The sequence below is a fragment of the Phaethon aethereus genome (genome assembly GCF_964289735.1).
Source record: "Phaethon aethereus genome assembly, chromosome: 11".
NCBI classification, from domain to species: domain Eukaryota; kingdom Metazoa; phylum Chordata; class Aves; order Phaethontiformes; family Phaethontidae; genus Phaethon; species Phaethon aethereus.
In genome coordinates, this window is record NC_138587.1 from 676,913 (window position 1) to 702,628 (window position 25,716).

Here is a 25,716-nt window from a genome sequence, read left to right on the forward strand (position 1 = left end):
ATATTATCAAGGGCCCAGATGTGTCTTCTTGCCTCATCATTGAGGATGCTCAGCATGCACCCAGGTAACCTCTTTTTTGTGTGTCTTGTTTTGTGCCTAACAGAAGAAAATCGACTGTCCACGAATTGTACCTGCCTCATTGGACCCAGTGCCCACGGGCGTGTCTCGGGACATTACGATCTCACTGGCTAATGCGACTTTCTCTAAGGTAAATGAGTTCCTGGAGAGATCAGGAAGGTTCAGATGAGCCTAGGCCGGTGTGCAGCATGGTGGCCAGGTCTGCCGAAGGGAGTTTAAGTACGAGCTGGTTTCTGCCTTGGGAGAGGGTGGTTGCGTTAGCAGCTGAGATCACTGATTAACAAAAGACATTGGTGGAAAGCAGCCACCCCGACGGTGAGTGAAGTTGCATGGCAAAGCCGAAGGGAGATGCTGTTTGTGCACAGGCGTTCTTCAGGGGATCTCGCGCAATTTAGTGACAGGCTTTTTGCATTTGCTGGAAGAAAGATGTTTATACACCTTGTAAAACAGTCACTAGAACAAAATGTTGGGGGGAAATAAAATTCCCGCTTTCCTTGTGTGTGTTTTTCCACCGCAGAGCGTGCCGGTCTCCCGGCGCTGTGTGCTCGCGCGGCACCACCGCCCTGCGCTTAGGAATGAAGGACAAAGCCCAGAGCTGCGGGCAGAGAGCCCTGTGCTGGCTAAGCCACTGCCTGGAGTGCAGCATGGAAATATGTTTTAACTTAACTTCTGGTGGTCACTGTAGAGCTCTTTTCTTTTTGTGAAAAAATCCTTTCTGTGAAATTTTCTGGCATGCGAATTGTAATAGGATGGAAGGCGGGAGTGGACGTCAAATGGTGCCTTCGGAGATGCGTCACACGCCAGGAGGAGCCAGAGGAATTTGGGGCCGGGAGGTTGGGTACTGGGAAAATACTTGACTAAGCTCTGGTATTTGTAGAAAGCTGCCCTATGTCATTTTGGGTCAAGTCTTCAGCGGGGCCCATAGGGCCTGGATCGCTGTGCCCCTGCAGAGGATACCTGCATGCTGGACAGCCAGGCAGCTCCTCTTTCTTCAGGGAAAGGAGAAGGTTGGAAACGCTGGTGGCACTGCCCGGCTTGCTGCAGCGGGGGGGCTGCCAGGCGCTGCGGGGGCACCGCTCCCACCAGACCTCGTGTCCTCCGGCGCAGGGACAGAAACGAGCTCTTCCTGGCTGGGCTGCCATTTCCTGCACAGGCCTGGCCTCTGCAAATGAGGATGTGCCCTCTGCAATCAGCAAAAAAGGGCGAGAAATCCCTCTTCCTCTGTGGATGCTGGAGGTGGCTGAAGAGGAAGCAATACCGCGTGTAACGCGATAGGAAATGAAGTCAGCAGGAAGGGGGCCGAGGCAGCGTGCTCCCGGGGCGGCTGGAGAGGCTCTGGCAGCCCGGCATCCTCCTGACGCCATCTGCAAACTGTCCACGGGCACCGAATGGGATTCCTTCTCCTTTCCTCTCTGCGGGAGCTCACGAGCACTGCTGGAGCTTGGAGCGTTGGAAACACGTGCCCCGACACCCTCGCTGCTGCGGGGGGACTGCCTGAGCGGTGGGCGAGAGGCGAGGGGCACGGGCCAGGCTGCAGAGCAGAAGCTGCCTGGGCACAAGCGATGCACTGGAGGAGATGCCGGTTTCCCCCTCCCGGCCGCGTGTGTGTTTCTGAGCCAGCGGCTGCCTGCCAGGAGTCTGGCGCTTTCTTTCATGTCTTTTATCAGATCTGTCAGTTTTCAAAGAGTAGTTAGACCTCAGTAGTGGTGGAGCATCAACCTGCTTGGAGATAGGACTTCTTTCCTGCAGGATGGGGGCACAGCAGTAACTTGGGGCAGGATATCATCCTTGTATTATCGGGAGAACAGTGCAGAAAATCTGCCTTTGAACATGATGCTGGCTGGGTCCTCGTTTGAACTAGAGATTTGCTCTGTGCAGTTATTGGGAGGAGAAAGAAGGTGGCTTTGAGCCCAAATTATGGACTGGTTTGGGTGAGGCAGCTTGGGACCATGTTGGCTCTCGGTCTGCACTGCACCATAAGTTCTAAGCACCCCTGGTCCAGAGGAACCCAGGTACCCCGCTGGCGGGGGTTACGAGAGCGTAGCCCAGCCAGGTACGTCTCCTGATCTGTGAGTGCTGTGGGTCAGGCATGTCTCCTGGTCTGCACGTGCCGCACGTCCCCGGCTCCAGCAGCGGATGCCCCATGCCTGGTCATGACACTTTACAGCAGCACGCTGGGCAAGAGCAAGGAACAGGGCTAGGCACCACGTGCGACGCTCAGCCTGCGGCAGTTTTATGTATAGGTGTGTAACAGAACAGGCTTAACTGGGCACAGATCCCAGCCTCATTTACAGTATCAGATTCTGATCTCCTGTTTGACTTGAATGCAATTCAGGTACTGACAGCAGAAACAAGGTGAGACAGGGCGCCTGCCGTATCGGTTGAGACGGAGAACTGCACAAAGCAGTAGCTGCAGCTGTTCTGCCCTTGTCTTCCCTCTCCCAGGAGACAGCTCTGGAGTGCCATTTTGGGACAGACAGGACGTTTGAAGCCCGGTGGGTGAACTCCTCTGCCGTGGAGTGCGTACACGTGCTGGTGAGTCGGGGGGTGAGGCTGCCAGCCCCTGCTCCCCCTGCGGCATGGGGCAGGTCTGAGGGCAGGGAGGGTCTTGCCCCCAACCTCCCACCCGGTGGCTGGGATGCTGCCTCCTCTCCTCCCTTCCTCTGCTGCCAGCTGAAAAAAGTGCAAACCGGGCTTTTTGCGTGTGGTGATGCTGGAAGGGTATTCGCGAGTCACCGATGTGTTGTCTGCTCCATTGGTATCTGCAGTGGCTCCAGCCCCTGCTCTGCTGGGGTTTGGGAAGGAGCTGCTTGTTTACCTTTCTAACGGGAAGAGTTCAGTTCAGGCAAAAAAATTGGCCACCTTTCAGTATTCCTATTTCTGTAGCTTTTATTGGCCTGAGAAAAAATGCTCAGACACTCACTGAAGACTGGTGTGTGATTGTCAGAGGGCAAACTGCACCTCTGAAACACAGCAAATATTTGGGCTTCCACCAATGGGAATATTGTGAGTAGAAGCTAGAGAGGAGCACTTCCCCATCATGTCACCTGCAAAACTCTGTATTGTAGCCTGGCACTGAAAATGCACAGACTCGCCAGTCTGTTAGTTTTCTTGTCCTTTTCCACTAGAAATAGCAGCAAGCCAGGGCTCTGCTCTCACTGCGGTGTGCTCTGTGTCCTGATGCCCTTCACTGGGACCTCAGCAAAACAATTAAAACAGAAAACAGCCTTCCCTCTCTTTCTGTCTGCTAAAGACGAGACCCTCCTGTTTGCTGAGAAGCAGTGGTCAGAGAAGCCTCATGAAGAATGTTAAATCCATGTAGTGTGTGTATGGAACTTCGCATTTTACTAAATTTCCTAAGCTTGTATGTTTTTTGTGTGCAGCTCCACACATCAGAAAAAAGCCATCTCTTCCCAGTGAACGTTCAGCTGAAGGACAAACCAGACAGATTTATCGACAGTCCAGAGACGATGACAGGTCTGAGTTGAAAATATTTTTATTCTGCTTTCGTCTGGTCAGCTTGAATGACTGTAAAATCTTGGCAAAGTTTATGGCTTCAGGAGAGAGACCATGGCTTAACTGGGCACAGCTCGGTTCTTTCTCTCAGGCACACGTGAAAAACATACTTACCCAGAGTTGCACCCATGTGAACATGTGCCCAGAAACCAGACGGACACCCATGGACATCCCCTTTACACCCAGGGGAAGTCAAGCCCCGTTGTTGAGCGCAGACAGTGGTTGAGGTCTTGCCTGCCAGCAGCATGTGGAACAGGGTGTGCTGGTGCTCCTGGTCACAGCAGAGATGTGGGGTGTCCCCAGGGTTGGGGATGAATTCCTACTGGAGGAGACAGGAGGGTTCTGCTGTGAACTCTCACAGGAGCGCAGCATCAAGGTTCAGCGCGCTGTAAAAATTGAGTCTTTTTTTCCTCCTGTGCTGAGAAAGAATAAAATGTGTAAACACATTTCACCCCTGGCCCGTTCTCGGTCTCTGGGAAGAATGCTCGGCTTCCCAAAAAAGCCCTTGCTGCATCAGCAGACTAAGGCAGGCAGGCAAAGAGTCAGATTAAGAGTGCACTCAGACAAGGCATTTGGATAGGACAAGCCCAGCCAGCCGGCCAGCAGAGCCAGCGTTTGCACAACAGCCTCCTCTCCCTGCCCTGGCCGGAGACTCGGTGTTGCACCTAGCTGTGTGCTCTTGCTGGAGGCAGCAGCTTTGGGCTCTTTTCCCTCTCGGTAGTGCCAGCAATTGTAGAAGGAACTGATTTACCCTAGATGCAAATGAGAACTAGATGCCTGAAGTGAGATTTTCCTTGGAGGATAGCTGTAATAGGTCGAGAGACATTAACACCATCAGCCACTGACCCAGGATAAAAAGGTTTCCCTATTGTAAATCTCAGCATATAAAGGAGGCTTATCTTGCAAAGCATTCCACATTGGTGAAATAACCTTTGAAACACCAGCATGGGTAGGCATAAGACATGACTTCCTCGCAGAAAGAAGAGGGTGTCCATATTTTTGAGATACAGAGGTAGCCCTGAGGAGAGGTGTGGAAGATCTGAGCTAAGACTATTTTGATGTGCAAGAGAAGAGTCTTAATTCTCAGCGTGGGTGGTGCTGGGAGCAGGAATGACAGCGGAAGGAGCATGTAATCCCCTCCTGCATGGGGAAAGACCTCACTTACACAGGCTGTGTTTGCATTGATCTGAATTTGCCAGAATATTTGGAGATCCTGTGGGACTGTTAGATTGCTCTGGCTCCTCCTTGCCTTGATCAGATTGGTGCAAGTAAAATTAGTTGCAAGCGGAAACAAAGAGCTGCTGGGCCAATTATAAATGTGTGCATCTTTTACAGTGTCTTTAATGGCATTACTGTTACTAGTGTTTATTATTTCAATACTTACTAGCTTTTATTGTAAACTGCATTTTGGTAGCCCACTGAAGGAATCACAGCTCTTTGCTGTTGAGTGGAAAACCAACCAGTGTAACTCACTGGGTGGACTCAAGACGAGGTGAAATAAGCCGATTTTTATGTGGAGAATGGGAGACTCCCTCAGTGCTGATGACATTTCATTAATACGCGCACAGGCAGACTGTTGAAGGCTGAAGGATTCGTTAGTTGCTTGTGAAGTGCCTTGAGATCCTCCTGTGAACAGAAGTGCAAAATGTGACTGTTTCTTTGTTTTATGTTCTCCTGCAAAGTCTCCCCTGGGGAAAAGGGTGTGAAAGCAACATTTCCTGAGCGTTTCTGGCTGTTTATCTCAGCGGATACCCATAGTCCAGCAGCAGAAGTCTTTAGGCTGGAGAGGAAATGTAACCTAGGGCACCAGCTAATGAAGAGGTGAAAGCGGTGTAGGAAAATGCTGTGGAAGCTGAACTGAACAGATCTGAAGGGAGAAGTCAATGAAGGAGGCCGGGGGAAGGAAAGGAACATTAAACACTGTACAAAGCACTGTAACCATCCAATTTTTGTCAGAGTGTAGAAGCAATGTGATTGCTTCGCTAACAGGATGGAGCCAGCTTTGCAAAGCAGCTTCCCATGTGGATGCTGAGAGTTGGAAATATGTAGCATAAATTGACAAAAGGTTCTGAGTTTGGGTGGTGTTTGTTTTTCAAGGGGAAGAAAAAGGAAAAAGAAAGTGCCAAATTATATTGCAATGAGAATCAGCACCCAGTCCTTCTGGGAAATCTTCAGGATGGCAGCCAAGCGCTGCCTCATCGTGCTGTATGTGCAAGCTGCTCTGCTCATCCAGAAGTTACTCGGATTAATATAGCCGAGGGGGTGGGGTGGGTGGGGGGCCGTTTGACAGTCTCAAGCTAAGCAAAGCTATGAAAGTCTGATGCCCAGGAGCTCACATTTTCTGTTATCTCTGGTGGTTTAGTGGAGGTGTACAACTGTGCGACTGGGAGTGCTGACTGTTCTCAGTGCCTGGGGAGGGAGGACCTGGGGCACCGCTGCATCTGGAGTGAGAGCAGCTCCAGCTGCAGGCTGCACAGCGAGCCCCCCCATGTCTCGGATGTCTGTCCAGCTCCAGAGATTAAGAAGGTAAGACCCGAATGGAATGTGGAGCACACGCATGGCATGGCAGGGGGTGCGGACGGCTGAAACTGGCTGCGCTGTCCCTGTCTGGGGGCAAAGGAAGAACTGGGCTTTGTCCCTGGCACAGGAGAGGGTCAAGACCAGCGCTGAATTATTCACTGACTTTTTATGCTGTTGAGTCACCTGATGCCAAGGACATCTTGCTAGTGACAAGATCCAGTCTTCAGCATGTTAGTGGGAAAAACAACACCAGCACAATCAAAATGTCCCAAAGTTCCTGGAGCTGGCAAAAGCAAGAAAGATTTGCAGGGTCGGCTGAAGGATTCTTATCAGGAATAGCATTTAATGGAGCATAGCTGAAATGAGAACGTGAGCCCTATCTCCAGGCACGTGCTCTGCAGTTCTGCTGAGATTCAGAGTGGCAGAGGGACCTTTGGCATTATGCATTTTGAAATTAGTTTTACTTAAATTGTAGTTGAATGAATGTTTGTTGGGGGCATTTGGATCTGGGGTTCTGCTTAGAGGTATGGTGTGAGCCAACAAAACGGTCTCTGACAAATATCAAAGAAAGTATATAGAGCAAATCTTAAAATGCACTCCCTAGAAAAGGAGAAGCTGGGAGGCAAAACAGCTAATACGAACATCAAAATCAGCAAGGATGTGGGATTTCTGTTCTTAGGGAGGTGTGTAGCGATAGCTGCTCAAAATCTGGGTGCTGTTACACTGCATGGAGGGACTGCAGGATCCCCATCACCTGCCTTTTCCCTCTCATCACCATGGGAGAGGGGTGCTCTCCCATGAGACTGTCCTTCCCCAGCACACATCAAGTGTTACCAGCACCTCACCAGAAAATAATGGAAGGAAACCACAGTTCAGGTCGCAGAGCGTCACAGGACTCTGTCACTATTTCCTTAGCAAGCAGTAGCTGGTAAATCCAAATCCTCTGGAGTCACGCGAGCAAACAAGCCCTTGCAGAGCCCTGCTGGGGGGGGCGGGCAATGCAGCCGGTGAAGGAGGGCACCGAGCCTGGTGGTGGGTCCCGATCAGCTCTGGCTGGCTTGGCCAGCTGGTGCCACCAGGCACGTTGCACTGGCTTTGTGTGCCACTGCCTTTGTAAAGGGAAAGAGCCACTTCTGAATTGCAGGGATTTGTCTCACCTGCTGAATGATGCAGTTGCACTGCCCAGGGATGCCCCTCTCACGGTGGAACGGCATCACGCCCAGCACCCTGTCCCCTCGCAGTGGTGGGGTCAGCAGCTGCCAGGTGAAAAGCCAGTGGCATAGCAGGTGGATGGGGAACAGCCTTCTCATCCCACAGTGCCAGCCTCATGCTGTGCCCTGGGCTGCTGCAGTGCTGATGTCTTGGCCACGCTCCATGCATCAGGACACTATTGTTTTTGTCCCGAAAGGCCCTGCTGTATTTAGGACAGCTCTTAAAAACGTGATGGCAGGACTCTCTTCCCAGCACATTAGCACCCCTCCTCTGGGTTTCCAAGTCTCCAGGTTTGTCTCTGCCCCAGCTCCGTTCGAAGCTGTGGTGTGGAAGGAGTGTTTCACCCCAGATGTGTTTGCAGCTGGAGTAATGCCTGACCAAACCCCAGTACCAAACCCCGTGATGGCTGCTCGTTTGCAAAGCTGCAGCAAGGGAACCATGGTGGTGAGCCTGCTGTGGGGGGAGCAGGAGCGTGAGGAGCAATTCTGTTGTCTTCACGACGGCCCAGGTGGGATGTGGACACAGGCTCAGGCTCAGGGACGAGGGCAAGAAGCTTCCTGGTGGTTCTCCTCTGACGTTTCCCTTGGTGTCGCAGATCGAGCCGCTGCGCGGGCCACTGGAGGGGGGCACCCTGCTGACCATCCGTGGGAGGAACCTGGGCCGCCGCTTCAGCGACGTCCTCGGTGCCGTCCGTGTAGGCAGCGTGCAGTGCACGCCGCTGCCTGACAGATACGTCGTCTCAGAGGCGTGAGTGTCGGGAGCCGCGGAGGGGGTCCCTGTCCCCTTCGTGTCCCCTGCCCATCCCCATCCCTGTCGCTTGTCCCGTTCCCGCCTGCCGGCCTCGGGCTGCCTGGCGCAGTGGGGCCCCGGGCAGGAGCGAGGCGGTGACCGGGCCCAGGTGGGACCCGGGTGCCCTCCGCCAGGCACGGGGCGGCCGGTGCCGCCCGGCCCAGCCCTGCAGCAGGCGCTGGCGGAGCGCGGAGGAGGAGGTGGCCATGGGCTCTGCCTCTCTGTTCTGGTGGGGTGGCACGGCCGCCAACCCCCTCTTTCCTGTCCGCAGGATTGTGTGCCAGACCGGAGAGACTCGGGAAGCGTTTTCTGATGTGGTGACGGTTAACATGAGCCGGGAGGGGAAGTCCAGGGAACGATATTCCTACGTGGTAAGTAGCTGCCTCCTTTGCTTTGGTGACTCTCACACTGATGTTCCCCACGCCCCTTAAAACAAGCCTGCAGCCCCGTGCCCCCAGCTGGCTTAGAAACGAGGATCTACAACCCAAGGCGTTGGGATCCTGGAGGAGCAGCTGATGTGACGCCTCACCTGTGGTTACCTGAGCCAGGTCTGGCAAATCCGGGCTTGAGTGCGAGGGGCCCTGCGGCCAGGGTGTCGTCATACACACAGCCTCGCTCCCAGCCTCGGCTCCTGCAGTGACCCGTCACTTAGCCTGGCTCTGTCATCGTTTCTCCTGCTAAAAAATTGAGATCATTTTTCTTCCTCCTCTTTTGCTAAAGTGCCATTACAACCTGTGAGATTTTTTGAGACTTGCAAAGTCTCTTTTTGCTATGTAAGTTACGTACCATGGACTATTTAGAACTTACTGTTCTTATTTAGAACTGATATTTTTTGCTGCAGAGATTGTCTTAGTTTTTGCATGAGAAGAACGTGTAGGGATTAGACTTGAGCTAACCCCATGTCATTATACAAAGAAAAGCCCTTTATAGCTTTGTACTGTACCATCTCACAAAGATAACTTTCATCTCTATAAACCTGAAAGACATCCATGCAGCTCTTCTCTTTCCTACAAGCACCCTTGTCTCTGGCTGGGCATTATTCACAGGCAGCCCCGCGCGTCCAGGGCAAACACAACAGGATGGGTGCCAAGGACATGCTGTTTACTCAGAGCCTTTGTGCTTGTGCTGGGGAAGAATAGACTGTGCTGCAGTCTAGTGGCTTGAAAGAAGACTTGAGCCCCAGGAAACGACATTTGATTCCTGGTAGCCATTGTGAGGAATTTAGGGCAGGATCACAGAGTGTAATCCCCCACCCTGTAACAGATCACGTGTTAGGTATTTAGTTTGGAGAGGTTTACACCGAGTGCAGCCAGCAGAGGCACGGCGCATCCCAGCCTCCTGTAGCAGAGCCAGGCCTGGCAGTGCACGCGGAGGGGACTGGCGAGGCGAGGGCACGGCCAGGCTTGCCTCAGCGGTAGTTACTGGGAGGACGTTGCCTCTGGGACCCATTCCCATCATTTCTAGGCATCCATGCGCACATGCAAAACATCTTAGAGATTCAGCAGTCTGGAGTGGAGCAAGGTTACAGCTGAGGTATGAGCCAGTAACAGACCTTGGATTTGGGATTTCTGGTGCGTTGCCATCAGGATGCATGTGCTGACTCAGCCACATCACCCGCTGCCAGGCCAATTGTCTTCTTGACAAAGAGGAGAAGGGCCCAAGGAGTGGGAAAGGGCTGGGCGGCTTCTTTGCCAGCTTTCAGCATGCAAGGAAAAGCCTTCTCAGGAAACACCTGTAAAAGCACTAGCGCTAAACAGAGCAAGAGGAGCAAAAGCCAGTCACCCAACTCAAACCAGGTCTGTGACAGCTCTGTGCTGGCAGCTCCTGGGCAGGCTTAGGGCAAAGGCTGTTCTCCCAGGAGCAGGAGAGGAGCTGTTTTCTGCTTGGGTGGCACAGCAGAAAGCTGTCATCTCTGTCCCCGCAAAGCTTGTAGAAGAGACGGGCCAGCGCCGTGCTCTGTGCATGCGCGTGTCTGGGGCTGAAGCTGCACGATGTGTCACTGCTGCTGTGTTCCACATCAGAAAGTGGCTTCTGCACCATTTGCAAAGTAAGCAATGATGTCATTTAGTTTTCTTGATTCTCCTCTCACATATAATGGCATGGAGTAGACTACACCATGCAATGCTGGTCTCAGTGAGACCTGAGCTTAAGCATTGATAGTAGTTTACCTGAAAAAGTCTAAAAGACTTTTAGAAATGCCCATCCAAGGAATGTCCTTTGTAAAATACCAAATATTGTTTGTGTGCTACATCTTTCAAAGTCCGCATTAGACGTATCTAGAAGACACAGCTTCTGGAATTACAGCTGTAATTCTGCTGAGGAGGAGAGAGAAACATAATTGAAAGACTTCTCCAGGACGTTATAGAAGGCTTTGGATGAGCTGAATTTTCAGAAGTTGCGATGGAGGCAATCAGTGCTGGCAATGCACTGAGAGCAGTAGCCACTGGCTCTTGCTGAGGGGAAGAGCTGGAGGACTTTGGGGAACATGAATAATCCTCTCTGCTATTGTTGTAACTGCAGATTTGAATGCATAGGCTAGGGGCCAAGGGCAGGAGACAGCTGCCTGCAGACACTCAGAGAAACACAAATTAACAAAATGAATACTGTGGAAATGGGTAATGATCAGAAACAACAAAGGAAATGGCTGTAGAGGAATGAAGCAGTCTGAGTGTAGGGCAAGGGCAAGGATAGCTATTAATAAGCATGTTTGTGTGGCTGGGATTGACAGGAAAGGGCATTAGTAGCAGGCGATATGAAGCAGCTTAGCCCATGTTCTTCAGTCTGCCTCGGTGCGGTTTTGCTCTGCGGCTGCAGCGAGGGATGGGCTGTGGCGGTGAGCAGGCTTCAGCTGCACTCCGCAGCCCGGCAGGTCTCATGCCTCCAGGGTTTGTGGTGTTTGACAGGGAATTACCAAGTGCCTTATGGAAGGGTCTTAACAGAATTATTTGCTCTGCCCTTGGTGTCCTATTCGAAAGGGAGCGGGGAAGTTGCCCAGCAGACTCTCCTGGGGTGCTGTGTGTAGCAGGCATGAGGGTTCAGCGCTGCATTAGTTATCAAAGCCTCAAGCTCATGAATCTCAGTAAGATTTGCAAGGGCTGCAAATGCAGATAACATACGTGCTAATTTCTGGTGAAAATGGTGAGAGGTAAAGTGACTTCCCCCTTAGTTCCTGTCACCTCAAGAGATTCAGATGTGAAGCTTCTTTAAGAAGGAGTTTGATATTCAATTATCTAGACCCAGGTGGCTGTTTTCACAGATCTCAAGGCCATCATCCAGTGGGGCTTTAGCATTAGCTTCACATTCAGGAGGAGATGGATCTGGAAGGGCAGAGATGGTGGGTGCCGGAATGAATGAGAGATTTCCTTTTGTTGATGGACCTTGAGCTGTCACCTGCTCTGGACCCTCCATTGGAAATCTCAAGGAACTGTTGGGATCCTGGGCTCCCACTTCATGTCTCATTTACTGCCAGAATTTAGGGACTGCAGAGAGTCACACAGGTTTTATATGATCTCACTCCTCAGCACTTGTACCTCTCTCCCTGTTTTGAAACTCTGCCAGCAAAAGCTTTTGTTGTGCCGCTGTTCGAGAGCCTTACAATACTGGATACTTAAATTTACTGAAGCAATTCCCACATGCAGTGTGGAGTATCCAAATGTGAATTTACCAGACTAGAAAACAGATTTCTCCTTTGCTTTTAGCTTCCCGTGGTGCAGTCCATAGCTCCTCTGAATGGCCCGAAGGCTGGGGGAACTAGAGTGACCATCAGAGGCAGCAGGCTGGATGTCGGCTCTGAGCTCCATGTCCTCGTCAATACCTCCAGGCAGTGCACTGACCTCAGGTGGGACTGGGTCTGGGGGCTGGCACTGAACTGGTGACAAGAGCCCAAGTGTTGGGAGGTATGATATTGTCCCCCAGGAGATCAGGAAGAGCTGAGGCACCGTTGCATGCTGCTAGCCTTGGAGCCAGCATAGCATCCCCACCAGCACGCCTGGCTGCCGCCTGCTCCATTTCCAGCGCCCTGTCAGCCTGGTATCCCCAGAGTGGTGAGGCAGAGCTGTGGCACGGGTGCCTGACACCAGGACGGGGCAAGTTTCTTTGGCAAAGCAATGACATTGGTGTTGCTGTGACATGGTGGCAGCAGCCAGCAGCAAAGAAAGTGCTTTTCGCGCACCATTCACAGGACACTGCCAGGCCTCTCAGGTGCTCTGGGACCAGGACCAAAACCCTGGGATCAAAGCAGACATGGGCTTCGTTCCCAGATCTGCTGGAGGCAGAAGGCACCTGCACACCCAGGGTACTGCTCCTGCGGCAGCTTGCTGGCCAGAAGAAACCCTTCCTCCTCTATGTTCCCATTTCATCAGCAGGAAGAAGTAGGAGCCTGCCCTTTTCCTTTGGCTGTATGGGGAAGTCTTGCAGCCTGGGATGGTATATGCTCAAAATTTCTTGTTAGTAGGCAATGTAATGAATAGGTGATTGGCATATGACTGGAAGCTCCTTCTTGCCTGTCTCTGCTGACCGCCTCTCTTCCCCGGGGGGGTCAGGTCAGCGGTGCCTGGCTCCAGCCAGTGGCTTTCTGCAGCTTACCCTGCCTTTCCCTGCGCAGCCGCAACGACAGCACCATCACCTGCACCATGCCATCTGCGGAGCTCACCACGGCCGTGCGAGTCTGTGTCCAGTTCGAAAACAAGTCTTGTGCCAGCTACAACATCACATTCAAGTATGAGAAGAACCCGATTATATCAGACATCAACCCCAAAAAGAGCCAGATCAGGTGAGATCCCTCCCCCAGCAGAGACAGCCAAGTCTGCCAGGATTTGTGGCCTTTGTTGAGATCAGCCTCTTAATTTTTGCCAAATGCAAAAGTGCATAGTGCTCTCCCATCAAAGTGCGGAGCTAGTTGGTGTATCCTGGTGTAGCCCGCAATGCAAGCTCACCCTGTCTGTGCTTCAAGCCATCCAGACACAGAGTAGATCCTGAGCAAACCCCATGTCAGGAGCCCCAGGAGTCATTGAAGCACGGCCAGGAGGCAGGGTACAGTATCAGGGCCCCATGTCATGCTGTTGTAGCATCATGACTTCCATTTCAGAGCTGACACGTGTCTGCATCTGCCTGCAGAAGAGAGGGCCAGCTCCAGACTGGTGGGAGGGGGTCCAGCAGGGAGAAATGGGCTTTCTCAGCCCTGGGGTTTGACACATTGCCTTGCAGACAGGTACAAAAGGGGCACTGCAGAGGGCTCTAAGGGTGCTTCAGGGTACCCAGCACTGCAGTTGAAGAGGTCTCACACACGAGGACTGTCCGTAGCTCATTTCAGTGCATTTAAGACATGGAACAAAGTCAGCCTCGGTAACTGACTGTGTACACCTGGTGGGTGCTTTAGGGAGATTCAGGTGGGGGTCTCTATGAGACCCTGAGGATTTTTCTTGGCAATAAAACTGCTGGAGGATAAGCTGAGATTTGTAATTTTGGATTTCAGCCTTCCCCAAGGTCACATTATTTCATTTTTAAAGCGTGTTGCTTTTAATTTCATGTCTCTCTGTGGAGTGCTCAGGCTCCTGTTCCTCTGGATACCATGGTGAAATCCCACCTTCCTCAGCTGTGGAGCGTGGAAAACCCAGAGCTGACCAAGCAACCTGGGAGTCCAGTGCTTGTGCCTGCAGGACCATGCTGAAAGCAGCACGCTGGGGCACGAGCACACAGCAGGCTCTGACGGTCTGATCCCCTTGGAGCAAAGCCGTGCCTCGGCATTCCCAAGCGCAGCGCCAAAGATGCAGGCTGTGGGAAAGTTAATGACAAGGCGCAGCAGTGACTCAGCCAGCCCCCGCTCCTAGCAGGCTCGTGAACTATGCCGAGTGGTGAGAGCGGTATCTAAACACAGAGACAGTGGAAGAATGTCACTGCCCATATTCACAAGGGAAACCACCAGGGTATTTCTCCATCACCTTACTCTGCTTTCTTAGTATTTACAGCAGTTTCCAAATTTCAGACCACTGAGAACATGACAGCAATCTCTCTTCAGACTGCTTGGTGGCTCATGTAGCCTGACTGCTCCGGTGTGTTGCTGGGCTCTTGATCATACGAGGTCAATAACTTGTGTAAAAATTTAGCTGGATCCAATTTATCTTACTATATTGCTAAAATAAGTTGTGTAAGCAAAGTTTAAAACAAAACAGAAGTTGTAAACTAGTCTGCAGATGTGACAGGCTCTTAGTTAGAAACTTGGATCATAACTGCGTGGTAATACCTACAACGTTGTAAAAGATTTCAGACAACCTGACTTTCAGGGCCTTGGACCCAAAGTCACTGCGTCTGGAGTGGTCTTGAGATAATGGGATTTGTAAGTCCTGACTGTTCCTGACAGTTGCTCCAAACAGATCAAATGTGATATGGAGAAAGGGTAAAACCAGGGTATAGCTTCTGCTATCCAGAGCAGGCAAGCAGTGCTGGTTCTCCACCCCTTGCTCTGCCTAGCAGTCTTGTGTGCATCAGGGCCCTCGTTACTGTTAATTGACTGCACATTGAGAGGCCCATGTTTCACATTCCCCAGGCAGCAGATCCAAAACACAAAACAACTTTCACATTTTGATCTAAATCAGAAGTGTCTGGGAGAAGCAGGATCCCTGTCAACCTTAAAGGGGTCTCTTCCCTCTCCAAGACTTACAGTTCTCTGTGAGTCGCTGTGGGGAAGGGAGTATCTCCTGGCCCTTGCTTTGAGGGGTTGGAGGTTAACCTCTTACACCACCAATGGCCTGGGCAACCTGTTGCATACCCTTGTCATGCAGAGGTGGGCTGCTTCTCTGGCGACTGGCAGCAAGGGGGACAGTTTGCTGCTGCTGAAAGAGCAGCTCTTGCTCTTCCTTCTTTCCCTGATACCTTGGTAGCAGTGTGGGTGCTTGCTGCAAGTAGGAGGAAGACTTTGGCTGTTGGGTTACATTTTCTGCTCAAGCAGCTGGGAAAATGACAGCAGGCGACACCCAACCATTGCACCTTGCTGTTCTGTGTTGTCCTCTGCAATCACGCTCTCTTTCTTTCCTTCTCCTCGAAGTGGGGGCAGGATCATCACCCTGGAAGGAAGAGGCTTTGAGCTGGTCCAGAATGTGTCCATGGTGGTCCGTGGTATCGGCAGAGAGCAAACGGTGAGTGTCCCCACTGGGTATCGCCTGGTAACTGGGAGCAGGGCTGCGTGCCTTGTGCCTGATCATGTTCGGGGTGTGAAGCTGAAGCCTTAGCCTGTGCTATGGATTGGGCTGGGAGCAAGGTTGGGTGGGAGCACTCAGGATGTCTGTTTTTTGATATGCACACTCTCTTCTGCTTTCAGAACTGTAAGGTTCACACCGACACTGTGATCACCTGCCCCTCTCCAGCTGCCTCCAACATCACAGTGGGGAGCAAGCCCGCACCCGTCGATTTCTATCTCAACGGTCGCCTCTATGCAGACGACCATCCAGCTCTGGATGAGGAGATGTACCCCGAGGAGGCCTTGCACATCAGCAAGTTCAGCCTGGAGTACTATGCTGACCCCCAGTTTTTCACAGCCAAGAAGGAGAAGTGGATCAAGCACCATCCTGGCGAGCCCTTGACTCTGGTTATACACGTAAGAGAGTGGCATTTACAGCTCTGCTTCTTCTGGGGTGTTGCCTGCTCCCTGCTGGGAAGCTCTTAAGTCCTAAGTGCCAGCACAGTGACTGTCCACAAGCACAGGAGAGAGAAGGGGGGCGGATGAGGACAGGAGGGGCAGGAGCCATGCAGGAGCAGGCAGTTATTGCTCAGCCTGCTGCACCTACATCAGTCTTCACCAGGAGACACAGCCTGACCTGAGGATGCCCTTTGACGAATGACGACGGAGAGTTGGGTTTGAAGGATGTAATAGCAAGAAGCTAAATAAAATACTGGACGTATGAAAAAGAATGATAATGCACTGGCCTGAAATAAGGCAGGTACTCCAAAAGGTCCTGACAATAGATATTTATTCCTGCAGAAGCAGGTCATGTATTCTTCTCTTTTGGCTACTGAATTCAGCTCAGTTAACAAGGAAGTCGGGGTACAGCAATTAAGTGGCGTGGACAATGCGCAGTAGTAATTCAAAGGCCATTGTTCACTGCAGGATATCCTCACTGGTTGCAACGTGCTTCAGAAACTCACTCCCCCTTTCTCAGGCTCCGCAGACATATCCCCTGGCTATGTCCTCTGTTGTACATCCTTCCCCACTCCCAGGTGGGTGCTTAGATCCTTATCTGAGGTGCACAGCCAGAGCAGATCAAAAGCAGATTTTTCCAGGTGCCATGAGGGGCTTGCTCATCCTGTGCCCCATGCTGAGTGAGGAATGGGAAACAGGAAAATGGGGAATGGCCTGGTTCTGGGCTTCCTGTGGAGTGTTGGAAAAATGTTCTTGGTGTGGGAGAGTCCTCCCAGGTCTGAAAACCAGCAGGGAATACAGAAAGTAGAGCAGGAAAATCCATTGCAATTCCAACTGCTACTCTAATGACTGACATCCTGATTCTATTTTTGTCATTAGAAAGAACCTGACAGCCTGGGCCTGGAAAGCAATGAGTACCAAGTGAAAATTGGCCTTATCTCGTGCGAGATCCAGATTGTTTCGGACAAAGTCATCCACTGCTCTGTCAACGAGTCACTGAGCACTTCGGAAAGACAGTTACCAGTGACGGTGAGTTCCAGGAGCCTCCACGCTCTGGGCGCGCAGGCAGGAGGGGTCCCTGTTGCAAACGCTGCCTGCGAAGGGGTCAGCTGTGTGCACGGGCAGGACCTGCCAGGCACGCTCACAGGCGGCCTTGCAGAAAGCTGCGCAGGCAGAAGGGTGGACGAAACATGCTGCGCTTGCAGCTGTCCCCAGGGCGACTCGTTGGCAGGATGCTGGCGTAGTCAGTGCTAAGACCACCCTGACTCATGGAGAGGGGCTGCCGCGCTCCGAATCGTGGGGCACCAGCAGCGGCCTGCTGAGTTAACTGTGCTGTAAGCTGGGGGGGAAGATGTTGTCAGTTCTTGTAAGGCACTGTGAAATCCCAGGCATGTGAGTTTTTGTCACTTGGCATAATTTTCTTCCTGCCCCTCATGAGATACGTTTGGGGATTTCCGTGCAGTTTTCAATCAGCTGGCCTCCTACTGCCAGCAGAAGAGCTACAAGTGAACATGAGAATCGGACCCTTACCAAGCTCCAATAAGCCACTGAAGATGGGTCCCTCTGCGTGTGACTGGGGAGGGCAAGAGGAGTTCACAGGGATGGAAAGTTTTATTTGCTTCCCAGGGGCTGCCTTTTTGTCACTGCGAAGAATTTGGTGTTCTCAGGGCTGTTACTCCTCTTTGTGTCTGCAAAATTCCCAATACTTTGTTACTGTCCTTTTTTCCACAGAGGGCTTGCTCTTACCCTCAGTTTCCCTCATGTCATATGCAGCCCACTGCCACGCAGGGATGTGACTATGGCTCTTTGTGTCTGGCGAGGAAATGCCTCCATTTCCATGGTCTGAGACCCTGCAGCCCCGCTCCCATTCTGTGTGTTAACAGCGCGTGGGTGGGAGCCTGTGGCGTGGGCAGGGAGGAGGAGGAAGGCTGCAAAGGGAGCTGAGGCGGCTGTGGACTTGCGCTGCCCGTAAGAAAGGCACAAAGATGCACCACCAGTTCACTGACAGGGTTGTCCAGTTTACTGGTTGCAGTCCCTGGTGTATGAAATTCTATTGCGAACTGGAAACATGGAAATGCAGAAGTAGCAGAATTTCCCAAGTCATTTTAATGGAAATTTTAAATAGGGTAATTTTGGTTTTTAGTGAGAACTGAGAAACAGGGAAATCCCTTTGGGGAAGAACAGGAATTTATGAGTTTGCTAGTTTTGGTTTGACATAAAACATTCAGGGAAATGCCCTAGCAGGTCCTCAGGAAGCAGGAGAATGATACCCAGCCCTAAAGTATCACATAGCTATTAAGAGTGTACCAGCAGTGAGAATGCAGCTAAATAATCAACTTATATTCACGTCTGTGCGCGCTTACTAAACCTTCATATGTGGTTTGAGTTATTGCCTGCTGGCCATTTCAGAGGCAACAGCTGCCTTTATAACATGTTTATAATAGCTTTGGTAACACGGGGCCAGACTTGCACAGTGGTCCCTACCTGATTTGCATCAAGGACAGCTATCGGGGGCTGCAGAAGCCTCCCCAGCTGATGCAGAATCTTCTGGCGAGCTGAGATGCCTGTTGTTGTGACTGCCCAGTTTGTTCTTGTTTAGCTGGTAGAGCTCACATCTGCAGTGATCAGAGCACAGGCAAACAGCCCTTTAAAACGTGTCCCACTGTTGACCTTAATTCTGACCGTGATTTTGGGTATACCTGTTCTGTGAAGGCGCTCTCGGGCCGGGTCCATGTTAACAAGTCGCACAGGGCAGCAGGAGCTGTCTGTAGAGAAAAGGAGCCAGTCATGAAGATGGGGCTGCTGAGCCTCCCTGTGTTTGGGGGTCACTTTTGAGTAGCAATTCTGGGAGTGCCTTAGGTGAGCTGGAGCTTGATTTTGGTCTAATTTAATCCCAAGGGGATCCCGTTTGCATCCTGGGAGACTGCAGGATGGCTCCATCCCGTAAGCCAGAGCGCAGTTCCTGGTGACCCCCAAGGTGGCCCTGTGCCCCAGGAGTCCTGCCCAGCCCTGACCCTTCTTCCCGGGAGCAGGGTGTCCTCCAGCCCCAGCCCCTTCTGCATGACCCCCCCACATGCTGGTGACAGGAAATGTTGCCATTTAACCTGCAACCTAATTAATTCCCCTTGCAAATAATTGTATTGAGTAGACCTGTCCAAATAAGCAAGAGAAGCTTGCCGAGGCCTTAAAACACATTTTTGTTCATGACCAAACTGTATAAACACTGAATTTAAGAGCAAGCATGGGATTTCTCCTCTGGCAAATGCAAAAGGTTGAGATGGTGGGGATAAAAAGACTCAAAATGCATCGAGGACTTGCCTCATTGCAGCATTTCAGACTAAAGACATGGAAAACTTGCGGCTAGGCAGGGTGCTGTGCAGACTGTCAAATGAACCTCCACAAATGCTTGCGCAGCGCTCGTGGCTGCCCAACCCCATCCAGCATCTTGGCTCCCAGCCAAGCGTGCGCTGGGGAGGAGACTGAAGCTCTTAGTCTTGGGCGCTGCCCAGCGGCACCACCCCAGAAATCGCCAGCACCAGAGTCTGTCTGAGGGCTGGTACAAGGCACACTGGGGCTTGGAGCTGTGGGAGCCTGACCACATGGTCCAGCACCGATGGTTGGAGGCGCTGAAGGTTTTCCTGACCCCGGGTGATGGCAGCTGGCATGCTGCAGACCTCCAGGCTCGTCCAGATGCCTTCAGCTGGCAGCATCAGTGCCTCACTAGTGCTCCCAACAGCAAGGGCTTGGATTTCCCGGTGGGCATGGAGCTGTGCGCTACATGGTGTTTGATGCATGGACATGGTGGGAAGGCCCTGCTTGTGGCACTACTTTGGCCCAGCTGCTGAGAGATGACTGTAATTTAACCACAGTGTGCACCTTTCCTGGAGGTGCTCTGTGACACAGATGTAATCATAAGATTATTCCATCTCTTCCCTACCTTGTTTCAGTTTTTTTGTTCAAGTTTCTCTTGCTTCTCATTCCTTGAGAGAAGTGAAACTCACATTTCCAGAAGTGAAAGACTTGCGTGGTCATGAGTTTTCCTTATCAGATGATGCTGTTGAACCCTTTCATTCCAGGGGCCTAGAAAGCCATTCATTAACAGCACCAAGTAAACTTGCCAGCCTGCCTGTGATGTGTGTTGGCCTCCTCCCTTCTGGTGGTCAGGAGACCGAAGGACTGAGCTCAAGTGGTTTGTGCTTGGTGTCACAAGAAGTATGGGTTGGGAGCAGAGCCAGCATCTCCTGACATTCAGTCCACTGCTTTAGCCGCAAGATCATTACTCGTCTCTAGTCTCATTATTATTTATTTTTATTCCATTACTTTATTTCTTTTTTAAAGACTTTAAAGTTTCTTGACCCTCCTTCTCCTCAGTGGCAGCAGTTCTGCTTCTGGAGAAGAAAGAAGAGTACAGCTGGGATTCAAAGGCCATTAAGAGGCATAAAAAAGTTGGATAATTAGTGGAAGTGGTTTTCTAGTAAAAGTAGTACAGGCAGTACTATATAGAGTGGTGAGTATGAGTAAGAAGAGGTTGTCTCGTGCTCTGGGGTGGGTACGGTGGGGCCATGACGTGGGCTGGAGCCTGTGGCTCTGCCATTGAAGCCGTAGGATGGCCCTAGGGTGGGCACAAATGCAGTACCGCAGCCTGCTATGAGCTGGCCTCGGCTTTCCACCAGAGCACACAGGAAGGGAATTGGGCTCTTTTGAGACATACAAAGTCCCTGAGGTCCAGCAGTGAAAGGCACAGCCCAGCCTCCCTGTGAAGCCTGGTGGGCTGAGCCACCATGGTCAGTACGTCCTTGGTGAAGGTCTGCTGAGCACTACCCTGTAGTCCCTCCTTGCTTTACCTCTGAGCCACCTGACAACGTGCTGTTCAGCTCCTGCTTTTCCTCCCTCCTTCTCCCTCTCTAGATCCAAGTTGGAAAGTTCAACTACACGATTGCGATGCTGCACCTTGGGGGAGGAGAGACCGCAATCATTGTCTCCATTGTCATCTGCAGCATCTTGCTGGTCCTCTCTGTTGTAGGTAAGGGAACAGAACGATGAGTTTCCAGGCTGGGCCGAGGTTTTTTCCCATTGCATGTGGAAGGGGGAAGCTGACTCGCTGACATGTTAGGAAACCTCCAAGTGCTGCAGTTCTGCAGTATCTGAAAATGGTCTGGGTGCAGCAAATAGCCAGTCTTTGTCTGTACAAAGAAGACAGTACTAAACCAGTACCTAGGATCAAAGCTTCCTGCAGCATGGAGCGTTTGCTGGCTGAATCCATAGTTCAACTCTGTTCCTTGAGCCTGTGATATTTATAAACTTACCCTTTTCCCCCAAACAGTTAGTAGCTACTGTAATACAAAATGAAGAAGGGTGTGAGAAACTGGTCTTGGACTCGTACTGACTTGAACAGGGCTCACACAGGCATGACTGTCCCAGACCATCCCAAAGGTCCACCTAGCCTGAGGTCCTGTCATCCGTAACAGCCAGTGACAGGCACCTGGCAAAGAATATGAAGAACAGAGCTAAACCACGACACATCTTTAGCTGCAGATCTGCAGCAGACACAATGGTTTGCTAACCTCCCTGGAAGCTGTGCAACCCACCTGTGTTCTCTGGCTAGGGTATCATCTCATCCCATGCCCAGAATGACTGTGCAGCAAGAAACCTGTCAGTTCACAGCAAATGAGGTATTTCTAATAGGGATTTAATTTATTTTTAATAAAGGTTATAATGCACACTATTTATTAAATACACCACCCGTCATTAGAAACATATTTCTGGAGGCATGGGAAGACTGTCAGATATGAGTACTGTAATACAGGTGGTAAACGTCTTAATATCTGTATTCATTAATCAGCTGGAATGCATTAATATACAGTTAAGCTGAATATAGACGGCTCAGACCTAAATTGAAGATGACAGTTACAGCATGATCATTAAATTCCAGCTGGTTTTACTTATTTACAGATAACGAACAACTGCCTGATCAGATACCGGTCTTGTTGTAGGTGTTAAACCAACACTGAGTTTAGCTTTCTGCACCCATGTCAGCAGATGACTGCTCTGATCCTAGCTGCAGCTGCTCCTAAATCCTAGTCCAAAAGGCTTGTTCCCTTCGTCTTTTCCAGCTCTTTTTGTGTTTTGCACAAAGAGCCGCAGAGCGGAGCGCTACTGGCAGAAAACGCTGCTCCAGATGGAGGAGATGGAGTCGCAGATCCGGGAGGAAATCCGCAAAGGTAAGTCACTGTGCTGGGCACCAAGGAAGAGCCAGGGCCAGGAGGGAGATGCCGGAACAGCAGGGTTGAAGCTCTTCACCTTCTACTCTGTAGAAGTTTATAGAATTATTTATAGAAGAATTTCTGTCATTGCCCTTGAGCTTCAGCAGGGTTTGTGAATGAGGCTCAGTGTCTGGAAGTGTGGCTCTGCTGCTGTCTTGCTGCCTGACTTGGGCAAGCTACTGATCTTCAGTGCCACTGGCTTCCCTGTCTCGTGGTTAATGGCCCTTGGCCTTATCAGAGGGTTGCTTGAAGGCCACACTAATCTTTAGTGTGCTTTACGATTGGGTGCCACAAAAATTGCAGCACACGCCTGCTAGAGCACTGGGAGAAGCAATCCAAGCATCTGCATCTGCTGTCCCCGCGGTACGTGACACTCTGCAGCTTAGGCTGAGGTCTTCCTCCTGCAGAACCAGACCAGGGGCTGCTCTCCTGGAGGCAGGGGAAACGTCCTCTCTGTCAGCGCTGCGGGACGTGATGAGTAGTGCTGGCGGTTAAACCCTGATGGTAATCTGCTGCTTCTCAACAAGCCCCACTTCAGCCCGTTCAAGGGAAAGGCTCGAGGAGGCAGACACGAGACATGACATGTTTTTCAGTGCCAGCCTGCTTACTGCCTCAGCTGGTAGAGTATCGGAGCTCTTACCATCTGCGGGTCTGTGTGTAAGGTTTTGCAGAACTGCAGACAGACATGACAGACCTGACCAAGGAGTTAAACCGCAGCCAGGGGATCCCGTTCCTGGAGTACAAGCATTTTGTCACCCGGACGTTCTTCCCCAAAGTAAGACAATACTGCGTTTGACGGGCACCTAATCGCTCCCAGGTCCTTCCTAACCAGATCAGGGCTCTGCTTTCCCTCTGCTAAAGGGTTATTACAGTGTAACAAAATCATTCCACTGTTATATGTTTAGTTGTCATGTATTTCAGCCTCAATTATCGTCAAAAGTGGAGACGCAGCTCCTGGGCTGTGAAGGAAGGTCGGGCTTGCTCGCACACAACAGGAGCCCGGCAGCGGCACCATCACGGGAGTCGCTCTGGTTCACCCGTTTGATGCCGTGGACACCCTCTGCTGAAAGCACTCTCTCACAGGAGCAGAAAGTGCTGGGGACTCCCCTTTCTCCCCAGGGGCTCCAATGTCACCCCACTCTGTTCAGCAGAGGCTAGGGCTGAAGGGTGGCCATTGGCGTTCAGGGAGAGGGGGCTTTTTGTTCCACACAGCGTGCCACCGAGCATTCCCAGCTGCTCTGCCAGTACTCGGGAGCTCATTAGATGTCTCCGTCTCCCCCTTTCTCTCCTCCCAATCGGAAGCTGGGCACATGGTGCGCCTAGTAAGACGCCCCTTGGGCGCCCGGTCCCAGTCTGTTTACCCAGCGTTCTCCTCCAGGGCCGCACCAGACATGCCGGTGCCGTAATTCCCGTCACCAGCTGCTCTGCCGTGTCGCTGTGCGCCCTTAACAGCGGCTGTATTTCACCCCTGAGGCAGTTGCACTTCAGTGGTGAGGAGTGAGATGATGATTTATGACTGCAGAGTGTTTCATTAGTAGTTATTACTCAGGTTTTTAAGTTATCCAATCTCTATATATCTGCACACTGGAGTCTTTAAGAATCAGGCTGCTTATATGAATGTTGGAGATTTAAACATTTTTCCCATCTGTTTCAAAAGTTACATATGTTAAAACACCCAGTACTCCTCTATTTTGACTTAGTCTTCTACAATGCTTTCTCTTCTGGGATTTTTCTAGCTGTCAAATTAGTCTATTTGCAGTCTCCCTACCCTAACAGCCTTGTGTCTGCGCAGACATCTGCCTCCCCCCATTCTTGTGGTGTTTGCTCATTCAAGAGGTTCTTGCAAAGTGTTTAAAGGCTTCGTAAGACATACTGATGCATTTCTTCATAATGGGTGGTCTTCAGTCCCGATGACATGTCTCTCTGTCTCGTTCCCGGGCGGTGCATGGCAAACGAGGAGGTCCCTGGCCGGGTGCAGCTGCCCTCCCCTAACGCTGTGCTTGGTTGCAGTGTTCCTCGCTCTACGAGGAGTGCTACATCCTGCCGTCCCAGCAGCTCAGCTCCCAGGTGGGCTCCCAGGTCCAGGAAACTCATCCGCTCCTGGTGGGGGAATGGAAAGTGAGTAACCCACTAACAAAACAAATGCTTTTGAGTGGTTGCTAACCGTACTCGTGTGTGTTGGCAATGCCACGCATTTTCTTGTGGTGCATGGGGGACGCTTGATCACGCAAAACAATTAACACATACCAGCATCAGATCAGCTTTGACTAACTGGAGAAGGCAGATCTGTGGATCTGCTGTCACATGAAGGAGCTCTGTCCTGAGATCCTGCCCAGCTCTGCTGTGGGCTTTTCTTCCTGTGTGTATCATATTGTATGTCACTTCAGTCCCATACGCAGCTGATCATAAATGAGATTCCTCCCAAGCAGGGACTTGGTAAAAGCTGTTCTCGTCCCAGAGCTGGATTTCATGTGGACAAGAAGTAGGAATTGAAGAATCAGAGAGTCACTTAGGTTGGAAGGGAGATCTGCTTAAAGCAGCTCCAACTAGATGAGGTTGCTGAGGGCTTTGTCCAGCTGTGTCAAATATCTTCAAGGATGGAAATCCCACAGTCTCTGGGGGCCCTGTTCCAGTGTCTGACCACCTTAAAGGTGAAAACTTCCTTAGTCAGTGTCCCATGCTCCAGATGATGTCCCTTGCCTCTTTCCTAGCACTGTGCTGGCAGAGAAGAGCCTGGCTCTGTCTTCTCTGCCCTCCCACGGGGAAGCTGAAGACTGCAGTAAGATCTCCCCTTACTACTTCTTCTTAAGGCTGATCAAACCCAGCCCTCTCCACCTCTCCTTGCACACCCACTAATTGTTTTGGCAGCCTTCAGTTGCACTTGTTCCAGTTTGCCAATGTCCACCTCGTAGCGGGAAGTGCAAAACTGGCCACAGTTCTCCAGGTAACGCCTCACAAATGCTGAACAGAGAGGAAAGGCCACTGCCCCTGTCCCAGTGGTCGAGCTGCTTCTGGTACAGACCCTGATGCAGTCATGCTGCCGCCAGGAGAGCATGCTACTGACTTGTGTCAAGCAGAGGGAGTTAAGGGGTCTTCAACTCAGCACCAGCATTCAGCAGGGACATCCTTGCAGTCAGGAAGGATAAAAGCTGGAGGAAAACAACAAGCAGGGTTTTTCTCACTCCACTTTCTAAACTTTTCTTTAGATCCCTGAAAACTGCAGACCCAATATGGAAGAAGGAATCTCGCTGTTCTCCACCTTACTCAACAACAAGCACTTTCTCATTGTGTTTGTTCATGCTCTTGAGCAACAGAAGGACTTTGCTGTTAGAGACAGGTATGAGCTTCAGAACCAAAGGCCTGGCAGCTGGAGGAGACTGATTTATTCCTAACCTGCAAGCAATCCAGCCCATGTCTGGAGCTGTGCATTTCAGTTGAAGGTTGAGTTACACTTGCCTCCCACTTTTCTATTAGAAACGGACGGCCATAAACCTCCATTATCCTTTAGAGCACCAGAAGGTATGAGTGACTCACTTGTGAGTGTTTGTATCCCTGAACACTTGGTTTACCAGTAAGAGAGTGCAAGCTGACCCAAGGTCCTGCACCACTGAAAGGGGATTTGAAGTTTTAACACTATTGAGAAGGCTCATGACACTTGTCTGAAATAAATGCTGCCTTTGTGATTTGGGGTTTTTTTGTGCCAGT

At 51.3% G+C, this 25,716-nt stretch overlaps 1 protein-coding gene across 1 annotated transcript in view; it reads left to right on the forward strand.

Annotated features, from left to right (window-relative positions):
• PLXND1 (plexin D1) overlaps positions 1-25,716 on the forward strand; it is a gene marked incomplete at both ends in the record, with an annotated part of 83,144 nt that overhangs the window by 35,907 nt on the left and 21,521 nt on the right. Inside the window, 16 exons of the mRNA XM_082004476.1 lie at positions 104-208; positions 2,524-2,613; positions 3,462-3,555; positions 5,957-6,120; positions 7,922-8,073; positions 8,387-8,486; positions 11,814-11,953; positions 12,719-12,886; positions 15,158-15,248; positions 15,431-15,706; positions 16,628-16,777; positions 20,657-20,771; positions 21,862-21,969; positions 22,674-22,786; positions 24,022-24,129; positions 25,218-25,348. Of these exons, the coding sequence (XP_081860602.1) occupies positions 104-208; positions 2,524-2,613; positions 3,462-3,555; positions 5,957-6,120; positions 7,922-8,073; positions 8,387-8,486; positions 11,814-11,953; positions 12,719-12,886; positions 15,158-15,248; positions 15,431-15,706; positions 16,628-16,777; positions 20,657-20,771; positions 21,862-21,969; positions 22,674-22,786; positions 24,022-24,129; positions 25,218-25,348 (2,105 nt within the window). The remainder of the gene's footprint in view (positions 1-103; positions 209-2,523; positions 2,614-3,461; positions 3,556-5,956; positions 6,121-7,921; positions 8,074-8,386; positions 8,487-11,813; positions 11,954-12,718; positions 12,887-15,157; positions 15,249-15,430; positions 15,707-16,627; positions 16,778-20,656; positions 20,772-21,861; positions 21,970-22,673; positions 22,787-24,021; positions 24,130-25,217; positions 25,349-25,716) is intronic.